Below are 22,954 nucleotides of genomic sequence, written 5' to 3' on the forward strand. Positions count from 1 at the left end.
AAGAGACTTTCTATGAACTGGGTACTTTTTTCTTTAAACAAAATATATTTCAAGTCACTTTTATTTATATAGCGCTTTTACCAATACAGATTGTGTCAAAGCAGAATAACAGTATTAAATAGGAAAATAGTGAGTCAATAATACAAAAAGTATGTTAGATAATTGTGTAGTTTAATAGTCTAATTTTAAGATCAATCTTTTGTATGGCAATTGCCTACTTTCTGCTGTTACATCAAGTTCACGGTTCTCTCTTTTATTTTTTAACGAGTTTCTGAAAATGAAATGTTTTTTTTATTTCAGAGTTTTGTTGATAAAAATGAGGAGAATGAAGAATTGAGTGAAGCTGATGAGAGAAATCATGTCAAAATGAGTCGCTCTCAAACCGAACAGAAAGATTTAAAGAAAAGCAGAGCCAAGAAATCTGTCACCTGCACTCAGTGTGGAAAGAGTTTGACAAACAAACATCATCTTGAGCGTCACATGAGGATTCACACTGGAGAGAAACCGTTCACATGTGATCAGTGCGGGAAGAGTTTCTCACGATCATCAAGCCTTAAGGACCACATGAACATCCACACTAGAGAGAAACTGCACACATGTGATCAATGTGGTAAAACATTTTTGTGTGCTTCAAACCTGAGGAAACACCTGAGAGTTCATTCAAAGGAGAAGCCACATTCATGTCATTTGTGTGGAAAGAGTTTTTCATTACTACAAAATTTGAAAGTACATCAGAAAATACACACTGGTGTGAAAGATTACATGTGTTTTGAGTGTGAAAAGACTTTTGCTACAGCTGAAAAATTAAAATTGCATGAGAGGATTCACACTGGAGAGAAACCTTACACGTGTTCACACTGCGACCAGAGATTCATACAGTCAGGAGTCCTGAAAAGACATGAGAGGATCCACACTGGAGAGAAACCTTATACATGTGATCAATGTGGGAAGAGTTTTGCACACAAAGGACAACTTAAGAGTCACATGAGCATCCACTCTGGAGAGAAACCTTATATGTGTTCACACTGCGACCACAGATTCAGACTCTCAGGAACCCTGAAAACACATGAGAGGATCCACACTGGAGAGAAACCGTATCACTGCACTGAATGTGGGATCTGTTTCAGACATTCATCTTCTCTACGCAGTCACACAAAAAACACTCACAGTAAGTAGATCATCTTCAGATCTGATGCTGCACACAATAATGAATCAAGCAATACAATATCATCTGGATCTATCAAGAGCCATGACAAAGAAACATCATCTAAAGTTTTCACAGTCAATAAAGTTCATCTTCATCTTCAACACCAGCAGATTCAACTGAGATCATCTCGAAAATAAAGTTCCTCTCTAAAGAACAATTTCAAAAAGTTGTATTTTTCTATATGATTTTGCTTCATGATTTTGTGTTTTCATATTATGTTCAATTGTCTTCTAATGCACATCTGTCACTTGTAGTTTAAGTTGTCTTTCATGAAGTAGCTGTTTACAAACTGTTCTTGTTCAGGAAGCTCAAGAAGAGTTTGTGACACTTTTGTTTTCTTCACCATTTTTTTTAAGAACTAGTTATGGTATATTTAGAAAAAACAGAAGCAAGATAAACTGATCTTTATTTTCTACTCATCCATTTACTTTTGCTTTGAGTAATTAGCGATTGAATGTTGTTGTTTTTTTTGTTTTTTTTTTTTAGTAATACATTATCAATTTTTATATTGTATCAACGACTTGTATTGTCTGCTGGTTGTATTTGCATTAGGGGGAAAAGTCATTGTATAGTTTTAGTTATAATATTAGAAAGCCAGGCAGTGTTATGTTTGCTTTGGGGCTTTCTGTTTTAAATTTCTCAATAAAGCTCTTGGATTGATTTGAATTGTGTGACTTGAACTGATTGTTAGAATTTGTCACGCTCTCTGCTCCTTGTCGTGAGAGCCTGCTCTTGCGTGACTTCTCTTCCTCCTTCCTTTTTCCTCTCTCCCTGCAGTTTAGTGTATTTCACAACACCTCACTTCTTTCTGGGACTTCTGTTTAGATACAAATGCTCAAAAATCCTCAAAAGTGTTACTTTTCATTGTGATACTGATTGCCGATTTCATTTTAATATTATCCAGAAATGAAAAGAAGTCATCAGTCTTACAGAATTGAGTGGAATAATGAGTCAGTCTCATCCCGGTGAATGTTTTAAGAGGTTTAATCATACTCTGAACATCTTTTGGTATTTTGTGCTGCAGGTCGGACAGGACAGCATGTGTGTCACCAATGGTCTTTCGCCTATTGGCTTACTTAGTTGAAAAAAAAAAAAAAAAAAAAAAAAACACTTAATATACAACAGAATGTAATTGTTTTTGCATTTTTGACATTCGTGTAAAAATCCCTTTGGAGCTCTTGAAACACACCATAATTTATTGCTAATTACATCAAATAGATTTTCAGAGAATTAAAGAACATAATGAAAAATAAACATCTTAATGAGTCTAAAACAAGATATATTTTCTCATTACTTTTTTTTTTTATTTTGGGGTGAAAACACGATTAGGACATGTCATTGTGAGAAACTACAATCACACGTGCAAACACAAAGATCCAAACACTAAAAGTGCCTGCTGTGAAATGATCACATGCACGAATAGATAACACTACATAGTCTGCCACTTCAGCTACAGGATATGCTGAATACATTTAATTGAACTGTTTATGGACTGAGCTTCCCTTGGACTCCCTAGACCTTTTTATGAACACTATGGTGCTGGATCTTCACTCAGTCTCTTCTGGATAAACTTGCTGTATTGCTTGTGTAGACCAGCAGGGGGCATTACTGCTATAAAACACCTGCCATCGAAGTCTTGATCATCAACAAAACTGATCCAAAAATATAACATGACATCAACCAATGATAATTAGTTGTTGGAAGTGAAAAAGAACCTATAATTTACAATTAATAACCATAAAATTACATGGGATCTGTTTTTACAGAACTTTGCTTTAAAATATTTTACAAAAAATGTCTTCTAAACAGCAAAGATGTGAATATCAGCAGTTATCTGCATCATTTCCATTCTGCTTCTCATTCTGTGTTCATCTGATGGCAGCGTAAGTCACCGTATCATTGTGATCCTGAAAGAACAGCACAGATTTCCTCCATCAATTCCATTATTTGTTATTATCACATGAGCTTTATTAATCTGAGATTGAGATGCAGAGCTACATTTCAGCAGAATATAGATGAGAAAAGCTGCTGTGATTTTCTGTGAATATGATGAAAGTGGTGAAGAAGAAGGGAATGAGCTTCATTCTACTCACAGTGAGTGATTTTACTGGCTTTTTGCTGGAAGAAGTGACCTCACAATAAGTCACTTCATCTACGTACCCAATAAAAACTTTGGAAAAATTTGATGTCTAAATAAATTAGTTTTGTCTCTTGTCCCATTCGATTAGATGGAGAGGGTGGGGTTTGTGACCTATACTGATTCCAGCCTCCTGGGGGCGATCGAGACGCTCTTTCTTCATCTTCAGAGCTCGTGAGGATCACTCGATGTGCGCATGCGCGAGTTACAGAGCGGAGCTGCGTGAGAGAGAGAGAGAGTTGTCAGGTGAGAGTGAGTCCTCTTTTTCTTCTCTTTCAGCTCTATTATTTGCTTTTTGCTGTCCTGCTTATCTTATTTTGCATAATTAGGTTTTAGGGTAGCAGGAATTTCGGGAAAATGTCAGCTTCACGTATGAATAACGTCCTAGTACGTTTATTTAACGTTTGTATTCAGTGCAGACAAAATAATTTTACTCAAAAACTGTCCTTCGTGCATCCGGCAAAATCAAACATTGTGTCTAACATTCTTCCGTTTGTAAATGATGAGTTAAATACGGAGTTGTTCAGGACAAATAGTTTCACAAATGAGGAAAGTCCCGTTAGGCGGTAAATCTTAGTTAGACACTTCCTTGTTTTCATCGGATACCGAGTGTTTGCTGAATAACGTTAAAATAAAGAACAAGCATTTGAGGAAAACGTGTTAATTTCATTTAGATCTGACCGATTTGTGGTTTAGTTTGTTTCTGTGAATGATTGTTTCAATGTTTGGAGTGAAATGTTGCTTATACTGAATGCGGAAGAGAACTGATATCGAGTTTTTTGGCTGCAGTACCGCTATTTCTCTTTTGAATTTTTTGGTTTTGCCTGATCAAGTTAGTTATAGTATTTTTTATTATTTTTTTATAACACGATAAAGGTAAAGTTAGGTTTAATTTCGACAGTATATGGGACTGTCAATAAATTCCAGTCACAGTGCAAAAAATAAATAAATAAAAAACTATGTCCAATCATTCATTCAATTTTGTGATTTTTACAATGTTGTAGTAACAGCTAGTGGCCAGACTGACTTACTGAATGTAAGATACAACGATTTGGATATAAAACCTTTTGGTGAATTACAGCATCTTTTAATCTGAGCAATGTACTTATATAAAGAGAGATAATTGAGGTAGGGTGTTTTAATATTGCATTTGTGTACTGTGCCCATATGAATAGAGGTATTGGCAAGTCCGTCTGGAGACTAGGGATGTACAACAAACTTCAGAACGGGAAAATGTTTTGGTGAATTCTAATCATGTTTTTTAAGTCTCGCCTGTAGTAAGTTAAATATAGCAATATAATATAGTAATGCAATGATTCATAAAGAAACAACACTTAATGCCTTTTTGATTTATTGTTGATTTTGGCAAATCTGCTTTTCCACACAGAAATTCATGTTCAGTGAATCTCTAAATGCTGGAATATTCCCATCAGATCATCAGGAAGAGCTGAAATCTGCAAAGACTGAGTTTATTCACGAGTACAGAGAGAAGATGAGAGATCCAGAACACACAGGTTGGCGTTTGTTCTTCATTAATTCAATGATAATGCTGTTTGTAAGAAAAATTCATTTTACTTATTTTGTGTGCTTATGAAACATTGTGCAGTGCTTGTTTGCTAGAACTGTGTTCTCCTAGTGTTCATCTATGGAGATAAGAATTGCTATAGAAAGGGCTTTCTCTGTTTCCTTACTACAGTATGTGTGGAAAAATACCAGCTGCTAGAAGATGTAACCTTGAAGGTTAGGGAAGAAATATAAGGAGGAAACCCTCCCTTTTTCGTCACAGTCTGCCGCAATGTGTGATTATGAAGGACAACTGACTGAGTTTGTCTCTTGAGCAGTAAGAGTTTATTTTTGCCACAACAGCTGGCAGCTGGAAAACAACCAAGTTTAATATTTGGTTTGGTATAATAGAAACAAAATAAACGTAAAATGGTTTCCTATGAACTGGATACTACTTTCTATGTTAAATCGAGTCTCCACACTGATATCCAGACCCGGATGCCAGATCCTTTTTATCACAAACGCTTTATTGCAGTTGTTGCTGCTAAGGGTGGCCTAAACAGTTATTATGTTTAGGGAGCAAACACTTTTATTTCTAATTTACTCATCTGAAGATTAAACTCTGGCCATTTTAAAGTTTTATTTTTCTCACTATTTGATCCACCACTTCATTTCCTTCTATTCCTATATGTGCAGGTATCCATACAAAAGAGATAAGGGTTTTTGTTTGCATTCTGAACAAACTTTGTAAGATGTCTGATAAAATGTCTCGTCTAGTTGAAGATTAACCCAACTTTAAACTTGATAATGCTGAAAACCAGTATAAATATTATGAGGACTCCAGGTATATTAATCTCTTCAACCCACTGAAGAGCCAATTATAGTGCAATAATTTCTGTAGCATACACTGATAGATGATCTTTAGATTCTTGTCTGTTTTTATCATTTATACTCACTAGAAGCTGAAAATCAGCTACAGACATCGGGAATAACCACAGCCCCTTTACTCCTCATTATTTGCTTTCCATTCAACACTATTCAGATTTACATTCATGTTCCCAGCAGTTTTCTAATACTCTTTTAACTGGGTGTATTTCTGAATGCCATTTTACAGTAGCCCAATACACCAGTTTCAGCTTCAACCTAAGAAAACTACATACCTAATAAAAACTACATACAATGTCAAAACACATCTTTGAAAAAAAAAATAATAATAATTTTAAGTGTAAATAAATTTGTTTTGTCTGTCTTTCCATTAGATTAGCTTGTGACCTATAGAGATTTCATCCTCCTGGGGGCGATCGAGACTCTTTCTTCATCTTCAGCGCTCGTGAGGATCACTCGATGTGCGCATGCGCGAGTTAGAGAGCGGAGCTGCGTGAGAGAGAGAGTTGTCCGGTGAGTCCTCTTTTTCTTCTCTATTATTTGCTTTTTGCCGTCCTGCATATCTTCATTTGCGTAGTTATGTTTGAGTGTAGCAGGAATTTGAGGTAAATGTCAGCTTCACGTATGAATAACTGTGTAATTTTATTTATAACGTGTATTCAGTGCAGAGAGGAGACTTTTACTTGAACAAATGTCCTCCATTCATCCGGCAAAAACAATCGTTGTGTCTAATGATTATTTGATGACGGAGTTGTTTAGGACCAATAGTTTCACAAATGAAGTCTTTCTATGAACTGGGCAGCCTACTTTTTTTCTTTAAACTTCTTTTGTAATAATGAACCAGCAAATAGGAGAGACTCTCTATGAACTGGGTCAGTGTTGGGCGATATGCTCAATTTTCAAATCGCCCTATCGTCAGCCTGAGAGATCGCCGATACACGATACTATCCTGCTAATTTAATTAATTATCTCTGTACTAAATTCCTTATTCGTTTTTTAAAGGTAGACTTTCTTTTGGCATATGATTAAGTTGTGCGTGTACAGAGCGTTGACTATAGTTCTGCCGGAGTTGTTCAAGTTACTTTCGGTTTCATTCTCTGCTATCGTCAGTGAGTGAGCTGTAAATGTGCGTGCCAGAATGTAAATGAATGAATCTTTCTTTACCCGTCATATTGCGATAATGTTACAGCTGTATGTCTGAAGGTTGTCATCAGGTGATGTTGTAGTTAAGTTCATATTGAATGCGGAGAAGTGACGCGCGTGTAATTCACGTGCGTATGTTTAGCGCCATCTGATCGCATCGTAATTCTAATTAACGCCTATAGACGTTACTGAGATGAATGTTTATGTTTACTGTATACAGACTGATTATGATACATCGTAAATTAATTACCTCTGTTATCCTAATGACTGCAATGCTAATATAATATAACACTCCCTTTAGAATCAGTTAATGTACCACCGTACTGGATGATGAAAATCTCCCATTCTCACTGCACGAGGTGCGTTAAGGCGCGGTGGCCTCTCTATGCGTGTGTTTATACCGCGGCAAGTTTCTGAAGCATCCTAGAACAGACTCTCTGTGCTGCATTGCTAAAGTTAAGTTCTTTGTTGACGGATAATAATAATTATCGTCAAAGGCATCAGCAACAGGCGATATCTCTGACTATCGTCGATACACGATACTATCGTCTATCGGCACAACCCTAAACTGGGTACTTTTTTCTTTAAACAAAATGTATGTCAATTGTCAAGTCAAGTGACCTTTATTTTAGGGCTGGGCGATTCTGCCTAAAAAAAAAATCTTCGATTTTTAAAGAGAAATTCGAGTTTCGATTCGATTTTCGATTTTTTCCCCAATGCACTTAAATACTGCAGACATCAGATATAGTGTCAAAAGTGCAACTTTATTGGTATGATTGTCCTCAAGAGTTAAAATGCATAGAATCCCAAAACAAAAAGTAAATGAGGCTCTGTCATTCAACAATTTCAAGCTTTAACCCAGGTTTAAGCAAAAGTGCAACAACTTCACAGTAGCTTAAATTTTCTGTTCAAGAAATCAGATAATTACAAATTTTGTAACATATAACATTACAATTAAAAAAAAATTAACTCTTCTCAGTATAGTGTGAATATACGTACCTCACATCTAATACTTTCAGCATATGTGATTAAAGCCTCGCTTTTCGACAGAATAAATTGGCAGCATGTCTGTGGCAATATAAAACGTGATCGCCTCTGTAATCGCTTTCCATCGCGCTCCGTTCTTATAATAAGGCACACAGTTTGTAAAACTCTCAGGAAGTGCAGTTTGCTTTTTAGCAGGTGTGCTAGAGCAGGGGTTCCCAACCTTTTTTACTCCGGGGCCCCCCTCCTTTTCCGGCCAATTTTGCAAGGCCCCCCATGCCTGACATGTCATCTTATACTGTACTTCCACAGTAAAGAAAAAATAATTTATTTTTAAAACTTTATTAACCAAAACATTTGTTTTGCCTTAATTATTCTTCTACTGCATGTTATAAAAAAAAAACCCTCAAAATTCAAATAAAATTTTCATTAAAACTTCAAATATACCTTATCTTTAAAGAAAACCTCTGCTCAATTCTAACTTTTAAAATGATTTTACTTCAGACATTCTTTACAACTTAAGAGTACTTTTTCTTAAATAAGTGAACCTGCTCTACAACAGGGAGATACCAAAAGACCACTAAACCTACCCCTTTGAAATTGACTGACTGAATAGCTACTGTTTGTATCCATTAAAGAAATAATACACGAATTCAAACTACAGCAAATACATTCTAAATCTGTTGAAACACATCGATGTGAAGGTTTGATGAAGACGGGATCAGTGAACTCTGTCAGTGCGCGCCTGATGCTCATAAACACTGAGTCTTACTCCTCTTCTATGGGTGAGCATCCATTATAAAACACTCACATTGATTTGGACAACTAGGCAAATGTTTGTAATTTCACGCAAAAATACGATACGATAGGGATCATTCAGAGCCCCGAGAGCGCGCATAGTTTGTGAATAAATAGCGGACTTATGCGTGTCTCATGTACAACTTTCGATTTACACGAGACATTAGGCACGCGCAAGTTCGTTATTATGACACTAATCGTTTTTACCTTTTACCTTTACGACGGTTTGCTTCATGCATGCAGCCGAGAGATGTAACATTAGTTTGCGTACAGTAGTAATGGGCGATATAAGCGATATGCGATATAAACGATACAAAATTGGCCTACGATAGAGATTCTAATTCTATTGCACTATCGCGATAATCCATGTTTGATGATGCAATCTACCCGCGAAATTTACAGTAACGAGCTGCAGCCGGCTGCAACGCATCATCTTGAATAAACATGGCTGAAAGCGTCAGCGAAACAGAGGAGCTAGTGAAAAAGACTGGTGCAACCAGTACCGCCGCTCCCTATACGCAGACTAGGTTTGTAAGCGCACGTGATGACGCGCAGCATCTGCGCCGCAACGCGCTCTCACCTCTGTTTACAGCTGCCTATTTGGCCAAAAATTATGATAATAATTGATGAACAATATGCCTGGTCCTGGAAAGAGACATCAACACTCCGGCGCCGAGAAACGAAAGCAAAATAAAGCCCAAGATGAAGCCCGTGCATCACTTTCAGGTACTTTCATAATCCGGTGAAACTTTATATTATTCTGTCGACATTAATGTCGGTAATAATTTCACGACTAACGCATCTTTCTTAATATGAATACAAGCAGATCTAAGTAAACAAAATGACTTAAAATGCATTATATTAAAACACAGAGGCAATTATGATTATTGATTAATAATGACCATATAGTGTCATTAAATAACAGTGTTAAAATACATAATCTAATACAAAATTAACAGTTTACATTACAATTTTAATAGAAATGCCTGAAAAGGGCACCAAAGGCCTGGTAAATGCAGTTGTTACACTTACATGATGATCGAAATCCTTGTTTAATATTGACCAAACATTTAATTAAAATATCCTCATAATCTTTCCTATCGTTTCCTCAACTAAAATATGTGGACATCATAACCCTTGTCTGCTTTATTGTCAAATAGCAAAGGCTTTATCATATGAAGAGCTCATTTACGACTTTGCCTCAAGAAAAAGCAGAAGTGTGCCTTTGTAAATTTTGAACTTTGGAAAGCTCCAGCAGATGACAGTGTTGATTTTATTTCAGTTTATTATGGTTTATTTTATTAAGATTTCACATTTTTAATTGTTTTATTTAAAGTGTAATTTTAGTTTGTATTTTTTGCTGTAGAGCTACAATTGTAATTTATAAATGATACAATTTATTGATGTATTTACTATTTACTTTTATTTGAATAAAGTTCTATTTTGGCCCCTATAGTAGGTGTTTTTATTATTATTTTATTTTTACTTCTGTAATATTTGGGGGAGAGGGGGCACAAAAGTAAATTTCTGCTTAGGGCACCCATTTGGCCAGCAGCGGCCCTGGGTGCAACATCTGACATTTGGACATGGTTTGGCTTTAAGCCGTCCGACGAGCAGCAGCAAAATATACTCTGTAGAGTGTGTGGGGCAAAAGTTCCAGTTAAGAGAGGTAACACGACTAATCTGTTCTACCACTACATTTAGTTTATTTATCTGCAACATTGTGTGTTTAATTACAGTTTTGCTTTTGCACAATAATTGTTCTCAAAACGACATGCAACATTTCTTTATTTCTTTAAAAAAAAAAAAAAAAAAAAAAAAAAATTGCAGTTTGGCTTTCCTAAGGGTCTATGTAACCTGTTCTGAAATGGTTCTATTATAATTTATATATCGCAATATATATCGTTATCGCAAGAGGCTGCAATGTATATCGCAATATGGATTTTAGGCCATATCGCCCATCCCTAGCGTACAGCATTTGGAAGTTTTGAGCCGCCATTCAGTCTGTATTTAACAGTGCGATGAGGCTTGCTGCGCCGAGTCTGAAGCAATCAATTACAGAACACGAGAGAGGCTGTGCTTTTATTATTGTCATTTAGCGCATTAATAATGAAATTAAACAATTATAGGATAGTATTTACATTAATTTTAAGATATCTCGCGACCCCCCGGTTGGGAACCGCTGTGCTAGAGGAGCCGTTTTCGCTACGGAGCCGGCTGCACTTCTCCCATTCTTCGGGACAATTATTCCTCAGGTGCTGGAAAAGATTTGTTGTACTGCTGCTTCCAGTAGCAACAGCCTTGAAACATATTTTGCAGTAAGGCTTCCTCTGTATAGGAGCCTAAATGCTATTGTTGTTTGAATAATAATTTAAGTTGATATGTGGAAAAAGGTTGTGATAAAAATTGTGATAAAAAAGGAAGTTTTTACATTATTTACAAGTGAAAGGTTAATATTAATAAGTTAATATTTCATTTATTTTACTTAAAAATATGTGGATGTTCGTAGGTTTAAAAATCATGCATGTAAGCTTTAATGCGGAGTATACGAGTGTGCGCAGTTGATGTAAAGCAGTTAGTCAGGTGCAGTCATCATGGAGTGGAGCCACACAGTTTTTTGACCTCTTTACTCTTTTCGTCTCTTCTTTTGCTCTTTACTTTACTATTACACTCTCGCCTTTTTTATTTTTCATAATGCTGGTCTATTGTATTTTGCCAATTTTTCGGAGTAAACAATGAAAAGAAACGAAGGAATCTGTGGAGTTTTTTTTTTTGGTCGTAAAAGTGGATAACGAGGGAGGAGAGCGTCAAGCTCATGGCTTCGGTGTTTAGGAACTTACATTAGTCAAAAAACTTGCTCTTCGTGGATTAATAAAACGTGGAACTACCTGACAAACGCGACGGAGATTTCGAAAGGAAAAAGTCATAAGCGGCAGGAGGAGCTCGCCTGGCGACGGATCGTTAATTGATGTGAGTAAAAAAAAAAAGGATCGTTGTTCGGCTGAATAGCGAAGTGAGACTCTATGGTGATTCGGCTTCTTTACTGATTAAAAGTGGAAACAATAGCTTGTCATGGATGAACCAGAGAGTGGAAAACGGACAGTAAAGATGACTGAGAAGGCCATAGAAGAACACACATCCAGACAGATCCAGGCACGCAGGTCAAAGCTCTCACAGATAACTAGCTTAAAAAATCACATTGAACAATTAATGGAAGATGAAGCAAATGTTGACACTGTAAAAAATAAGCTCCGTGTTGACTTCAGTGGCCTGCAGCAGGAATTTTTGGAGCTTAATTCTGACCTTCAGAAATTAATGAATGAAGAGGAATTTGCAAGCGATCAAAGGAACTGGTTTGATCCAAAGAAAAAATCAATGGATGACTTTTTCTGGAAATGTGAGGATTGGATGAAAGATGTTTTGAGGCGTGTTGAGCAGGCTGAAGAGTGTGACAGGCAAGTAACACTCGCAGACAGTAGGTCTACATCAACAAAAGTGTCTGCTAGTGGTCGAAGTAAAGCTACATCACGTAGTGGAAGCTCACGCTCATCAGCGTCTTCAGTCAGATTAAAGGCAGAAATGGAGCAAGCATTATTAAGAGCAAAAGCTGCAGCTTTACAGGAGAAACTGGCCATAGAACAGGAAGAAGCGGATTGGTATGCAGAGAAAAGATGCAGGGAGGTTCAACTTCAAGCTGAAGAAAAGCAGCGAGAAGCAGCGTTTGAAGCCCAACAAAAAAGGATTGAAACTTCAATAAGGGCTAGAAAAGAAATGCATGCAATGCAAACTGCACTGGCTGAATCTGACGCTAAAATGGAGGTCTTACAAAAATATGAGAACACACAAGAGGATGGTAGCAAAGTTAAAGTTGATGATAACAGTCAAACAGACACCCCTCAACCACCATCAAGACCCACCTTACCAGCGCCCAAGGTTAGACAAAATACTCCAGCAGCAACTGATCAGTTGGCTACGTCTGTACCAAAGACTGAAATTAAAGAGCCACAGGGACCAGTGCTTGATGAACTTTGCCAAGCCATCTCTTCGCAAGCCAACGTGACAGAGTATCTTGTGAGGAGTCACAAAGCTTCACTACTTCCTGATCTCACCATCCCAACATTTAAAGGAGACCCACTGGAATACAAATCCTTTATGAGAGCCATTGAACATGGGATTGAGGGCCGCACCAGTGACAATCGGGATCGTCTTCAATTTTTGCTACAGTATACAAGTGGACAACCACACGAGTTGGTTAAGAGTTGCATCCACATGGAATCTTCAGCAGGATATGCTAAAGCAAAACAAATGTTAAAGGAGTTCTTTGGTGACGACTTCAAGATAGCCGAAGCGTACATAAAGGAGGCTTTGGACTGGCCCACGATCAAGCCAGAAGATGGTGCATCTCTTCAATCCTTCGCACTATTCCTAACGGGCTGCTCAAATACAATGACAGATATTAGCTATATGGAAGACTTGGACAATACAGCTAATATCAAGGCACTGACAAATAAACTTCCATATAAGCTCAAGGAATCCTGGAGGAAGTTCGCTTGCGACCTGCAAGAAAGAACAAAGAAAAGAGTCAAGTTCAAGGACTTTGTTGACTTTGTGAATAAGCAAGTTATGTATCTCCTGCATCCACTGTATGGAAACATAAAAGAAAACACAATAAACACGAAAGAGTCAGTGAAACAGAAACCAAAACCACAATACGCAGAAACACTCAAATCAAGAAAAGTGTTCACAACAGTTGTTATGCCCCACAAGACAGAAAATGTAAAACAGACAGCAGCAAAAACTCAACCTGTCTCATTGGATGGTTTCAGTAAACCTTGTGTTTGTTGTAATGGAGAGCAGCACAGTCTCTCAGTTTGCAAGAAATTCAAGAGCAACCAACATAAAGACAAGATTGGTTTCTTGAGGAGCAAAGGTCTGTGTTTTGCATGTTTAAAGCATGGTCATATGAGTAGCAGCTGCAAACAGAAGCTTCAATGTGAAGAATGCTCCAGACCACATCCGACATCATTGCACATTGCCAACAAAAACACCAAAGAAGACACAGGAAAAGACTGTTGTGATCAGCTATCCGTTTCAAGTGCCCTTGTACAAACGGCTGAAACGGCTTTTGGAGTCACAGGGGCTGGTAAAGAGGACTGCGTTCTTTCGATCGTTCCAGTGTGTGTCAAGGCACAAAAAGGAACCAAGACAGTGACAACCTACGCGTTTTTGGATCCCGGTAGCTCAGCTACTTTCGCTACAGAGTCACTGATAAATCAACTGAACATGAACGGACGCAATGTAAGCATCTCATTGCGAACTATGGGACATGAATCAGTCGTGAACACACGTATTGTGGCTGGTCTGGAGATCAGCAGTTTGGACAGCAACCAGTTTGTTGAACTTTCGGAGGTGTATTCACAGAAGGACATTCCTGTAGCGAAGGACAATATTCCCCGCCAAGAGGATATTGACAGTTGGCCCCACCTAAAGGAGGTGAAAATTCCCACTATCCAAGCAGAAGTTGGATTGCTCATCGGAGCAAATGTTCCCAAGGCTATGGAACCGCTTGAAGTGGTCAACAGTGTGGACAATGGACCATACGCCGTGAGGACAATATTAGGCTGGACAGTGAACGGACCACTCAGAGGTGGAAGTGACACAGTGGAGGCAAACACACTGAGAGGAATTACTGCAAACAGAATCTCAGTAGCCAAGCTTGAAGAACTTTGGCAGCTACAATTCAAGCAGGACTTTCCTGATGCTGGACAAGACGAAGACACCGAGATGTCTAAGGAGGACCATCAGTTTATCAGCATGGTGTCACAGTCTGCTGTACTTAAAGACGGTCATTACAACATTTGTCTTCCAGTGAAGAAAAAATGTTTGTGTATGCCGAACAACAGAGCAGTCGCAGAGCAACGTGCACTGAACTTACGGAAGAGGTTCTCAAAGGACGGCAAATTATATGGAGAATATGTGGCGTTCATGGACGACATGCTCAAGAAGGGTTACGCCGTGAAGCTTGAAGGTGAGGAATGTGAACCTACTGAGGGGCGAACGTGGTATCTGCCTCACCATGGGGTCAGACATCCAACAAAGCAGAAGTTGCGTGTCGTGTTTGACTGCGGCGCAAGCTTTCGAGGAGTATCATTAAACCAGCAGCTCCTTCAGGGTCCAGACCTCACAAGCTCGCTGGTGGGGGTCCTCATGAGGTTCCGCCAGGAGGCTGTGGCGGTCATGGCTGACGTGGAGGCCATGTTCCACCAAGTCAGAGTGAGTAAAGAAGACACGGATCTCCTGAGATTTCTATGGTGGCCTGACGGCGACTATGAGCAGGATCTCGTCGAACATAAGATGCTGGTGCATATCTTTGGCGCAACATCATCGCCAAGTGTTGCCACCTTTGCGCTCCAGAAATGCGCAACAGACTTTGCAGAAGAGTTTGGACAGGAGACAGCTAAAACAGTCCGAAAAAACTTTTATGTGGATGACTGCCTTAAGTCGGCTTCTGATGAAGATACAGCCATCTCACTGTGTGCTGAGTTGAAAAACATGTTGGTAAAAGGAGGATTCCGGCTGACAAAGTGGTCAAGCAACAGCAGGAAGTTGCTTAACTCAATCCCACAAGAGGAAAAAGCTCAAGGGTTCCAAGATCTGGACTTAGACGAGGACAAGTTGCCCACGGAGAGAGCATTAGGTATCCAATGGTGTGCCGAATCTGATCGGTTCAGATTCAAGATCAACCTCAAATATCGACCACTCACTAGGAGAGGCCTGCTTTCCTTGGTCAGCTCAATTTTTGATCCGCTGGGCTTTCTCGCTCCCGTAATATTGCCCGCCAAAAGAATCCTGCAGAATTTATGTCGTCAGAAGTACAGTTGGGATGAAGACCTACCTGACACTGTGGTCAAAGATTGGAACAAGTGGATCTCAAGTTTGCCACAGCTTGAGACATTTGGAGTCGACAGATGTGTCAAATCGAAGCAGTTTGGTGCTCCAATCTTTGCACAGCTTCATCACTTTGCTGACGCAAGTGAAGACGCCTACGGAACTACAAGCTACTTACTGCTGCGCTTTTCAACAGGTGAAGCTCAATCCACCTTGATCCTGGCAAAGACAAGGGTCGCTCCCTTAAAGTCACCAACTATTCCCAGAATGGAACTGACTGCAGCCACAGTTGCAGTAAAAATGGACACTCTTCTGAGGAAAGAGCTTGAGTTGGAGCTTCACCAATCCATCTTTTGGACCGATAGCACAGCTGTGCTAAAGTACTTGAACAGTGAGAGCACCAGATTCAAGACGTTCGTTGCTAACAGGGTTTCAGTAATCCTGAATCACTCTCAAACATCTCAGTGGAGATACATCAACACCACGCTGAATCCTGCTGACGTTGTCTCAAGAGGACAGACTGTGGAAGCATTTTTGAAAAATGAGAGCTGGCTTTCAGGACCAAGTTTCTTGCTCAGCTCACAAGACCAGTGGCCTAAAAATCCAGATCCGGGCATGCTGGATATTGATGACCCAGAGATCAAAAGAGTGACTCAAGTGCACGTCATTCAGGCACAGGAGCCTGAGGATTTCATGGATCAGTGGATGAACCACTACTCTTCATGGACAGCGTTGAAGCGCGCTGTAGGCTGGCTTCTGAAACTTAAGGATTTGCTGAAAGAGCTAAAGGAAAAGAGAAAGGAGCTACGAGCAGTAGATGGAGAAAGCCAGATGATGGAGTTCAAGAAAGCCATTAAAGGAAAGTGTCTGACTTGTGATGACTTGACTGAAGCAGAAACAGAAATTGTGAAATGCTGTCAGAAACAGAGCTTCAAAGAAGACTTGGCTACGCTAAAGGAGCAGCAAAGGGTGAAGAAAAGTAGCTCGCTCCTTAAGTTAAATCCAGTGCTGAAAGACGGAGTTATGAGAGTTGGCGGAAGGTTGAGTCGCGCTGCGATGCCTGATAACTCTAAGCAGCAAGCCATCTTGCCTAAGGATTCACACGTCACAAGGCTTGTGTTAAGGCACGTTCATGACATTACAGCTCACGCTGGAAGGAATCACATGTTGGCTCAGCTACGGCAACGATTTTGGATCCCTGGAGCCAGTGGAACTATCAGAAGGTTCCTGTCCAAGTGTGTCATCTGTAAAAGACTACATGGAGCTGCAGGCAAGCAGCTCATGGCAGATCTACCAACATGCAGGGTCCTGCCAGATGACCCTCCTTTTACTAGAGTCGGCGTCGATTACTTCGGTCCGTTCCTAGTGAAAAGAGGAAGAGCCCAAGTAAAGAGATACGGCGTTATCTTCACGTGTCTTGCTATACGTGCAGTGCATCTGGAGGTTGCATCTTCTCTCGACACTGATGCCTGTCTCAACGCAATCAGAAGATTTCTGGCAAGAAGAGGACAAGTCAGAGAGATGTACTCAGATAATGGAACCAACTTTCGGTCAGCTGACAGCGAAATGAGGAAATCAATCAAGGAATGGAACACCACCAGGATTGAGAAACACTTGCAACAGAGAGGTGTTCAGTGGCATTTCAATCCGCCAGCAGGTTCTCACCACGGAGGCAGCTGGGAGCGGTTAATCCGTTCAGTGAGAAAGATCCTGAACGTCACAGTCAAGGAGCAACTGCTGGATGAAGAAGGTCTTCACACCCTACTTTGTGAAGCTGAGGCGGTCATAAACAGCAGGCCCATCACAAAGGTGTCATCAGACCTCAATGATTTAGAGGCCCTCACGCCCAACCACTTGTTGTTGCTTCAAGTCAAGCCCGAGTTACCACCAGGGGTATTTCATGAAGATGACCAGTACATCAACCGCAGGTGGAAACAGGTTCAATACCTTGCGAATGTCTTCTGGAAACGCTGGTGTAAAGAGTATCTAACACAGCTCCAAGAACGTCAGCGATGGTCGTTGCCTGGAAGAAACTTCTGTGTCGGCGACGTGGTGCTGATTGTGGACGATACATCACCCAGAAACTCCTGGCCACTTGGAAGAATAGTGGAGACTTTTCCTGATAGAAATGGTTTTGTCCGTCAGGTTAAAGTGAAAACCAAGACCAACGAGCTTTGTCGCCCTATAACAAAGCTATGTCTTCTTCAAGAAACAGAGGATAACTGATGGACTGTTATAAAGATCTCATCTTTAATGGGACTATGATCAACAAGCTTCTTTCATTTAATGATACTAATGTTATTCAGGCTCCTTTGATTTAAGTTGACACTTTTGGAGTAATTGTTTCAAGGACATTGAGAACAATTAGGGGCCGGTAATATAGGAGCCTAAATGCTATTGTTGTTTGAATAATAATTTAAGTTGATATGTGGAAAAAGGTTGTGATAAAAATTGTGATAAAAAAGGAAGTTTTTACATTATTTACAAGTGAAAGGTTAATATTAATAAGTTAATATTTCATTTATTTTACTTAAAAATATGTGGATGTTCGTAGGTTTAAAAATCATGCATGTAAGCTTTAATGCGGAGTATACGAGTGTGCGCAGTTGATGTAAAGCAGTTAGTCAGGTGCAGTCATCATGGAGTGGAGCCACACAGTTTTTTGACCTCTTTACTCTTTTCGTCTCTTCTTTTGCTCTTTACTTTACTATTAGACTCTCGCCTTTTTTATTTTTCATAATGCTGGTCTATTGTATTTTGCCAATTTTTCGGAGTAAACAATGAAAAGAAACGAAGGAATCTGTGGAGTTTTTTTTTTTGGTCGTAAAAGTGGATAACGAGGGAGGAGAGCGTCAAGCTCATGGCTTCGGTGTTTAGGAACTTACACTCTGTGTTTTGTCTGCTGCATCAAAACCAAACCAGTTCCAAATTACGGAATTACCTGTGCATTTCTTTGGAAGTAGTTCTCTTCTACACGCTGCCATGTTGTTTTGACTGTGTTACGCGGGGCGGGGGCTGGCTCATATCGCGCTACGGTAGCGCACAAGGACGAAACGCGGAAAAGTCCGAAAAACTATTGTGGCAAAAAACTCGAGTTTGCAAAATAAAAATCGTTTTAAACTACAAAATCGATAAATCGATTAAATCGATTTTTTGCCCAGCCCTACTTTATTTATATAACAAGGGGAATCCGCTTTTAGCTACTATGCCGCACAGTTGGAATACATTAGACACATTTAAATGCAGACTGAAAACTCAGCTGTTCAGTTGTGCTTTTATTGAATGAGCACTGTGCTTCGTCCGAACAGATTGCATTATTTTATGTATAATAATTTTGACTGTGTTAATTAATTTATAAATCCTCTTAAATGTTTTTAAATTCTTTGTTTTTATTTTTATGATTATCATTATTAATGTTCATGATATTATGATTTTAATTTCTTTCATGTACAGCACTTTGAATTACCATTGTGTATGAAATGTGCTTTATAAATAAACTTATCTTGCCTATAGCGACTTTAACCATACAGATTGTGTCAATTAGCAGATTTACAGTATTAAATAGGAAAATAGTAAGTCAATAATACAAAAAGTATGTTAGATAATCGTGTAGTTGATTAAACTTATTTTAATTTGAAGATCGTCTAATTTGAAGATCAAACTTTTGTATGGCAATTTCCTACTTTCTGCTGTTACATCAAGTTCCTGGTTCCCTCTTTTTTTTTTTTTTTTACGAGTTTCTGAAATTAAAATGCTTTTATTTTTATTTCAGAGTTTATTGATGAAAATGAGGAGAATAAAGAATTGAATGAAGCTGATGAGAAAAAAAAAAAAACATATTCAAAATGAGTCACTCTCAAACCAAACCCAAAGATTTAAAGAAAAGCAGAGCCAAGAAATCTTTCACCTGCACTCAGTGTGGAAAGAGTTTGATAAACAAACATCATCTTGAGTGTCACATGAGGATTCACACTGGAGAGAAACCGTTCACTTGTGATCAGTGCGGGAAGAGTTTCTCACAATCGTCAACTCTTAAGATACACATGAACATCCACACTAGAGAGAAACTGTACGCATGTGATCAATGTGATAAAACATTTTTGTGGACTTCAAGCCTGACAAAACACCTGAGAGTTCATACAAAGGAGAAGCCATATTCATGTCATTTGTGTGGAAAGAGTTTTTCACATCTACAACATTTGAAAGCACATCAGAAAAGACACGCTGGTGTGAAAGATTACATGTGCTTTGAGTGTGAAAAGACTTTTACTACAGCTGAACATCTGAAACAGCACCAGAGGATCCACACTGGAGAAAAACCGTACACATGTGATCAATGCGGGAAGAGATTCAGACGATCAGGAGTCCTGAAAACACATGAGAGGATCCACACTGGAGAGAAACCTTACACATGTGATCAATGCGGGAAGAGTTTTGCACAAAAAGTACAACTTAAGAGACACATGAGCATCCACACTGGAGAGAAACCTTACAAGTGTTCACACTGCGACCAGAGATTCAGCCGGTCAGAAATCCTGAAAACACATGAGATGATCCACACTGGAGAGAAACCGTATCACTGCACTGAATGTGGGAGGCGTTTCAGATGTTCATCTTCTCTACGCAGACACACAAAAAACAATCACAGTGAGTAGATCATCTTCAGATCTGATGCTGCACACAATAATGAATCAAGCAATAAAATATCATCTGGATCAATCAAGAGCCATGACAAAGAAACATCATCTAAAGTTTTCACAGTCAATGAAAGCTCTAGCATTAAGTTCTGCCAGGAAGACTTAATTGTTACGCCACTCAATTTGTATCTATCCAATCACATTCCAACACTTGTGGTCTAAAAGATCGGTACTTACTCATGTTTGCTGACGCTTCAATGCACCACCATCCTCCCCACCTCCTCCAAATTGAGTCCTTCCTTCTCACCACCACCACCAGGATGGTCCCTTCCATACCTCACGGGGGTCGGCTGCGCCCCTGCCTTGATCTTCAGGCAGGATATGCAGTCCGTAATAAATGGATAATTGTCACAGTATTCATTCTCCTGAGTCTTTCTGGTAGAAATAAAGTTTATCTTCATCTTCAAAACCAGCAGATTTAACTTGGATATACTCGAAAAAAGAGTCTCTCTCTAAAGAACAATTTCAAAAAGTTGTATTCTTGTATTTGATTTTGCGATTTCATATTATGTTCAGTTGTCTTCTAATGCACATCTGTCACTTGTAGTTTAAGTTGTCTTTCATGAAGTAGCTGTTTACAAACTGTTCTTGTTCAGGAAGCTCAAGAAGAGTCTGGGACACGTTTGTTTTCTTCCCTGTTTTTTTAAGAACTAGTTATGATACATTTAGAAAAAGCAGATGCAAGATATACTGATCTTTATTTGCTACTCATCCATTTACTTTTGCTTTGAGTAATTATCGATTGAATGGTTTTTTTTATAATAATAATAATATTAGAAAGTCACGCAGTGTTATGTTTTGGGCTTTCTGTTTTAAATTTCTCAATAAAGCTCTTGGATTGATTTGAATTGTGTGATTTGAACTGATTGTTAGCATTTGTCACTCTCTCTGCTCCTTGTCGTGTCGTTTTCCTCTCTCCCTGCTGTTTAGTGTATTTCACACTTGTTTCTGTCTGATTAATGTATAGTTGGTTGGAATAACAGGAAGAGCCCATTGTTCACCCAGATCTATTTCTGAGATTTCAATATACACCCAATATTGTTTTTGTTCACCCAATATGATGCACATACATATTTTGGTTAGATGCATAACATCCGTTAATATTCCGATATATACTCTTGAATTAAACCAATAAAGTTGACAGAACTTCTGTCTGTGTCTTGCTTATCGGCCGTATCACATTGGGAGACAGAGAGTATTCGGTGGCAACGAGAAGTAACGAGATTATATTTATTAATAATGATGCTGGATTTACATGTTCTAGTTAGAGCTGGTTCACTCAGAATAAAACAACAGACTGTTTTTATGAATTGGAAATTGAATCATTTCACTAGATTCGTGAAAAAAAAAACAAAAAGTTCAACGCTCAGCGGCTCAGATGTTACTTGTTTAGCAACTTTTGGACGACGAAATAGAGCAAAATCAGGCAACAGTGTTATAGTCAGACAATAAAATATGAAGTCACTTAATATTAACTTCTTGTTTATTTAACTGTTGTATTAAATCAATATCTCATTTTTCAAACTCCCTTAAAAATTATTTTAAAAAGTCACCTACCTTTGTTCGCAATCTCACAAAGCTAATCAACGACGCTCGCTATACTGTGCAATCAATCTCTTATTTACACTCTCTACACTATGTTTATGAAAGGATTCCTGATATATGTCCGTGATGCATTACTCTACGTTGCAAAAACACATAGAAACCTTTGTAGCTCCCCTGAGCGCAAACAAATATGCTGATCAGGTCCGGCTAACTAAAGCAGCTAATCATATCCCTTTAGTGGCTCCCATTATTTGTCTTCCGTGCCTTTCTGAATACACATATACATATTAGTGTGTTTCTAATATGGTAAAAGCGTGAGGGAGGGCTGAGCCCATTCAGAACTGCTGGAGCCCAGAGAGGATATTAAAGAGAAAACCGATTTTCATTCAAACAAATTGATGTAAACTACACACTCAAGTTAATCGATAAAATCAATGTATCGCCCAGCCCTAGTTCTAGTGATGATTATCTTATCAATAGCGTGCCGGGTAAAAAAATAAAAAAAATAAACAGAACTTGTTTTTCGGTTCAAATAATATACCAGGCTTTTCATTGGTCCGTTAAGAAGAGATATTTTTTATTGGCTACTGAAATGCCAGTGTTATGATTACCGGTTGTAGAGGAGCCAGAGTAAAAACTTGAAGAGTCGGACATAGATCCAAAAACGTGTTTATTTGTGAAAAACAGGGAATCCAGGTAAACTCAAATAGCATAACTTCAAGTCGACAGAAAGACAGAAGGGCAAATGACTTATAAAAGGTGAAACTAATGACAGACAGGTGGAGACGTTAATGACGGCAAACCAACTATCACAGAATGACAGGGGAAGAAAAAGGGAGAAACCAAATCAAAACAATGACAAAGACCAGAAACACAAGGATACATGTAACATTACTCCCCCCTCCCGATAGGCGCGTCTCGTGCCTTAACAATACTACCGGGGAGGGAGCCCTGGCAGATCACAGAGTTTTTGAAGCCAGTGCCGATCAGGCAGTTCATGAGGCCATAAACTCAGGAATGGAGGCCATCTCGGCTGGGAGCTCAGGAATGGCTGCTGTGACTTGGCTTGACTGTGCAGGAGCAGCAACTGTGACTTAATAATAATAATAATAATAATAATAATAATAATAATAATAATTCATTACATTTATATAGCGCTTTTCTAGA

The 22,954-nt window shown here is 38.8% G+C and overlaps 1 protein-coding gene and 1 long non-coding RNA gene across 2 annotated transcripts; both read left to right on the forward strand.

Annotated features, from left to right (window-relative positions):
- The first annotated feature begins 302 nt into the window (after nucleotides 1-302).
- Nucleotides 303-20,546, forward strand: LOC141327469 (uncharacterized). Its single transcript, XM_073835350.1, has 2 exons — nucleotides 303-512; nucleotides 19,453-20,546. The coding sequence occupies exons 1-2, from the start codon at nucleotides 367-369 to the stop codon at nucleotides 20,198-20,200; spliced, it is 894 nt and encodes a 297-aa protein (XP_073691451.1). The 5' UTR covers nucleotides 303-366; the 3' UTR covers nucleotides 20,201-20,546.
- LOC141328163 (uncharacterized) lies at nucleotides 3,442-6,266 on the forward strand. Its single transcript, XR_012355165.1, has 3 exons — nucleotides 3,442-3,590; nucleotides 4,732-4,858; nucleotides 6,107-6,266. It is a non-coding gene; the product is annotated as an uncharacterized lncRNA (long non-coding RNA).
- Nucleotides 20,547-22,954: the final 2,408 nt, after the last annotated feature.

Source organism: Garra rufa, chromosome 1 (genome assembly GCF_049309525.1).
Source record: "Garra rufa chromosome 1, GarRuf1.0, whole genome shotgun sequence".
NCBI lineage: Eukaryota > Metazoa > Chordata > Actinopteri > Cypriniformes > Cyprinidae > Garra > Garra rufa.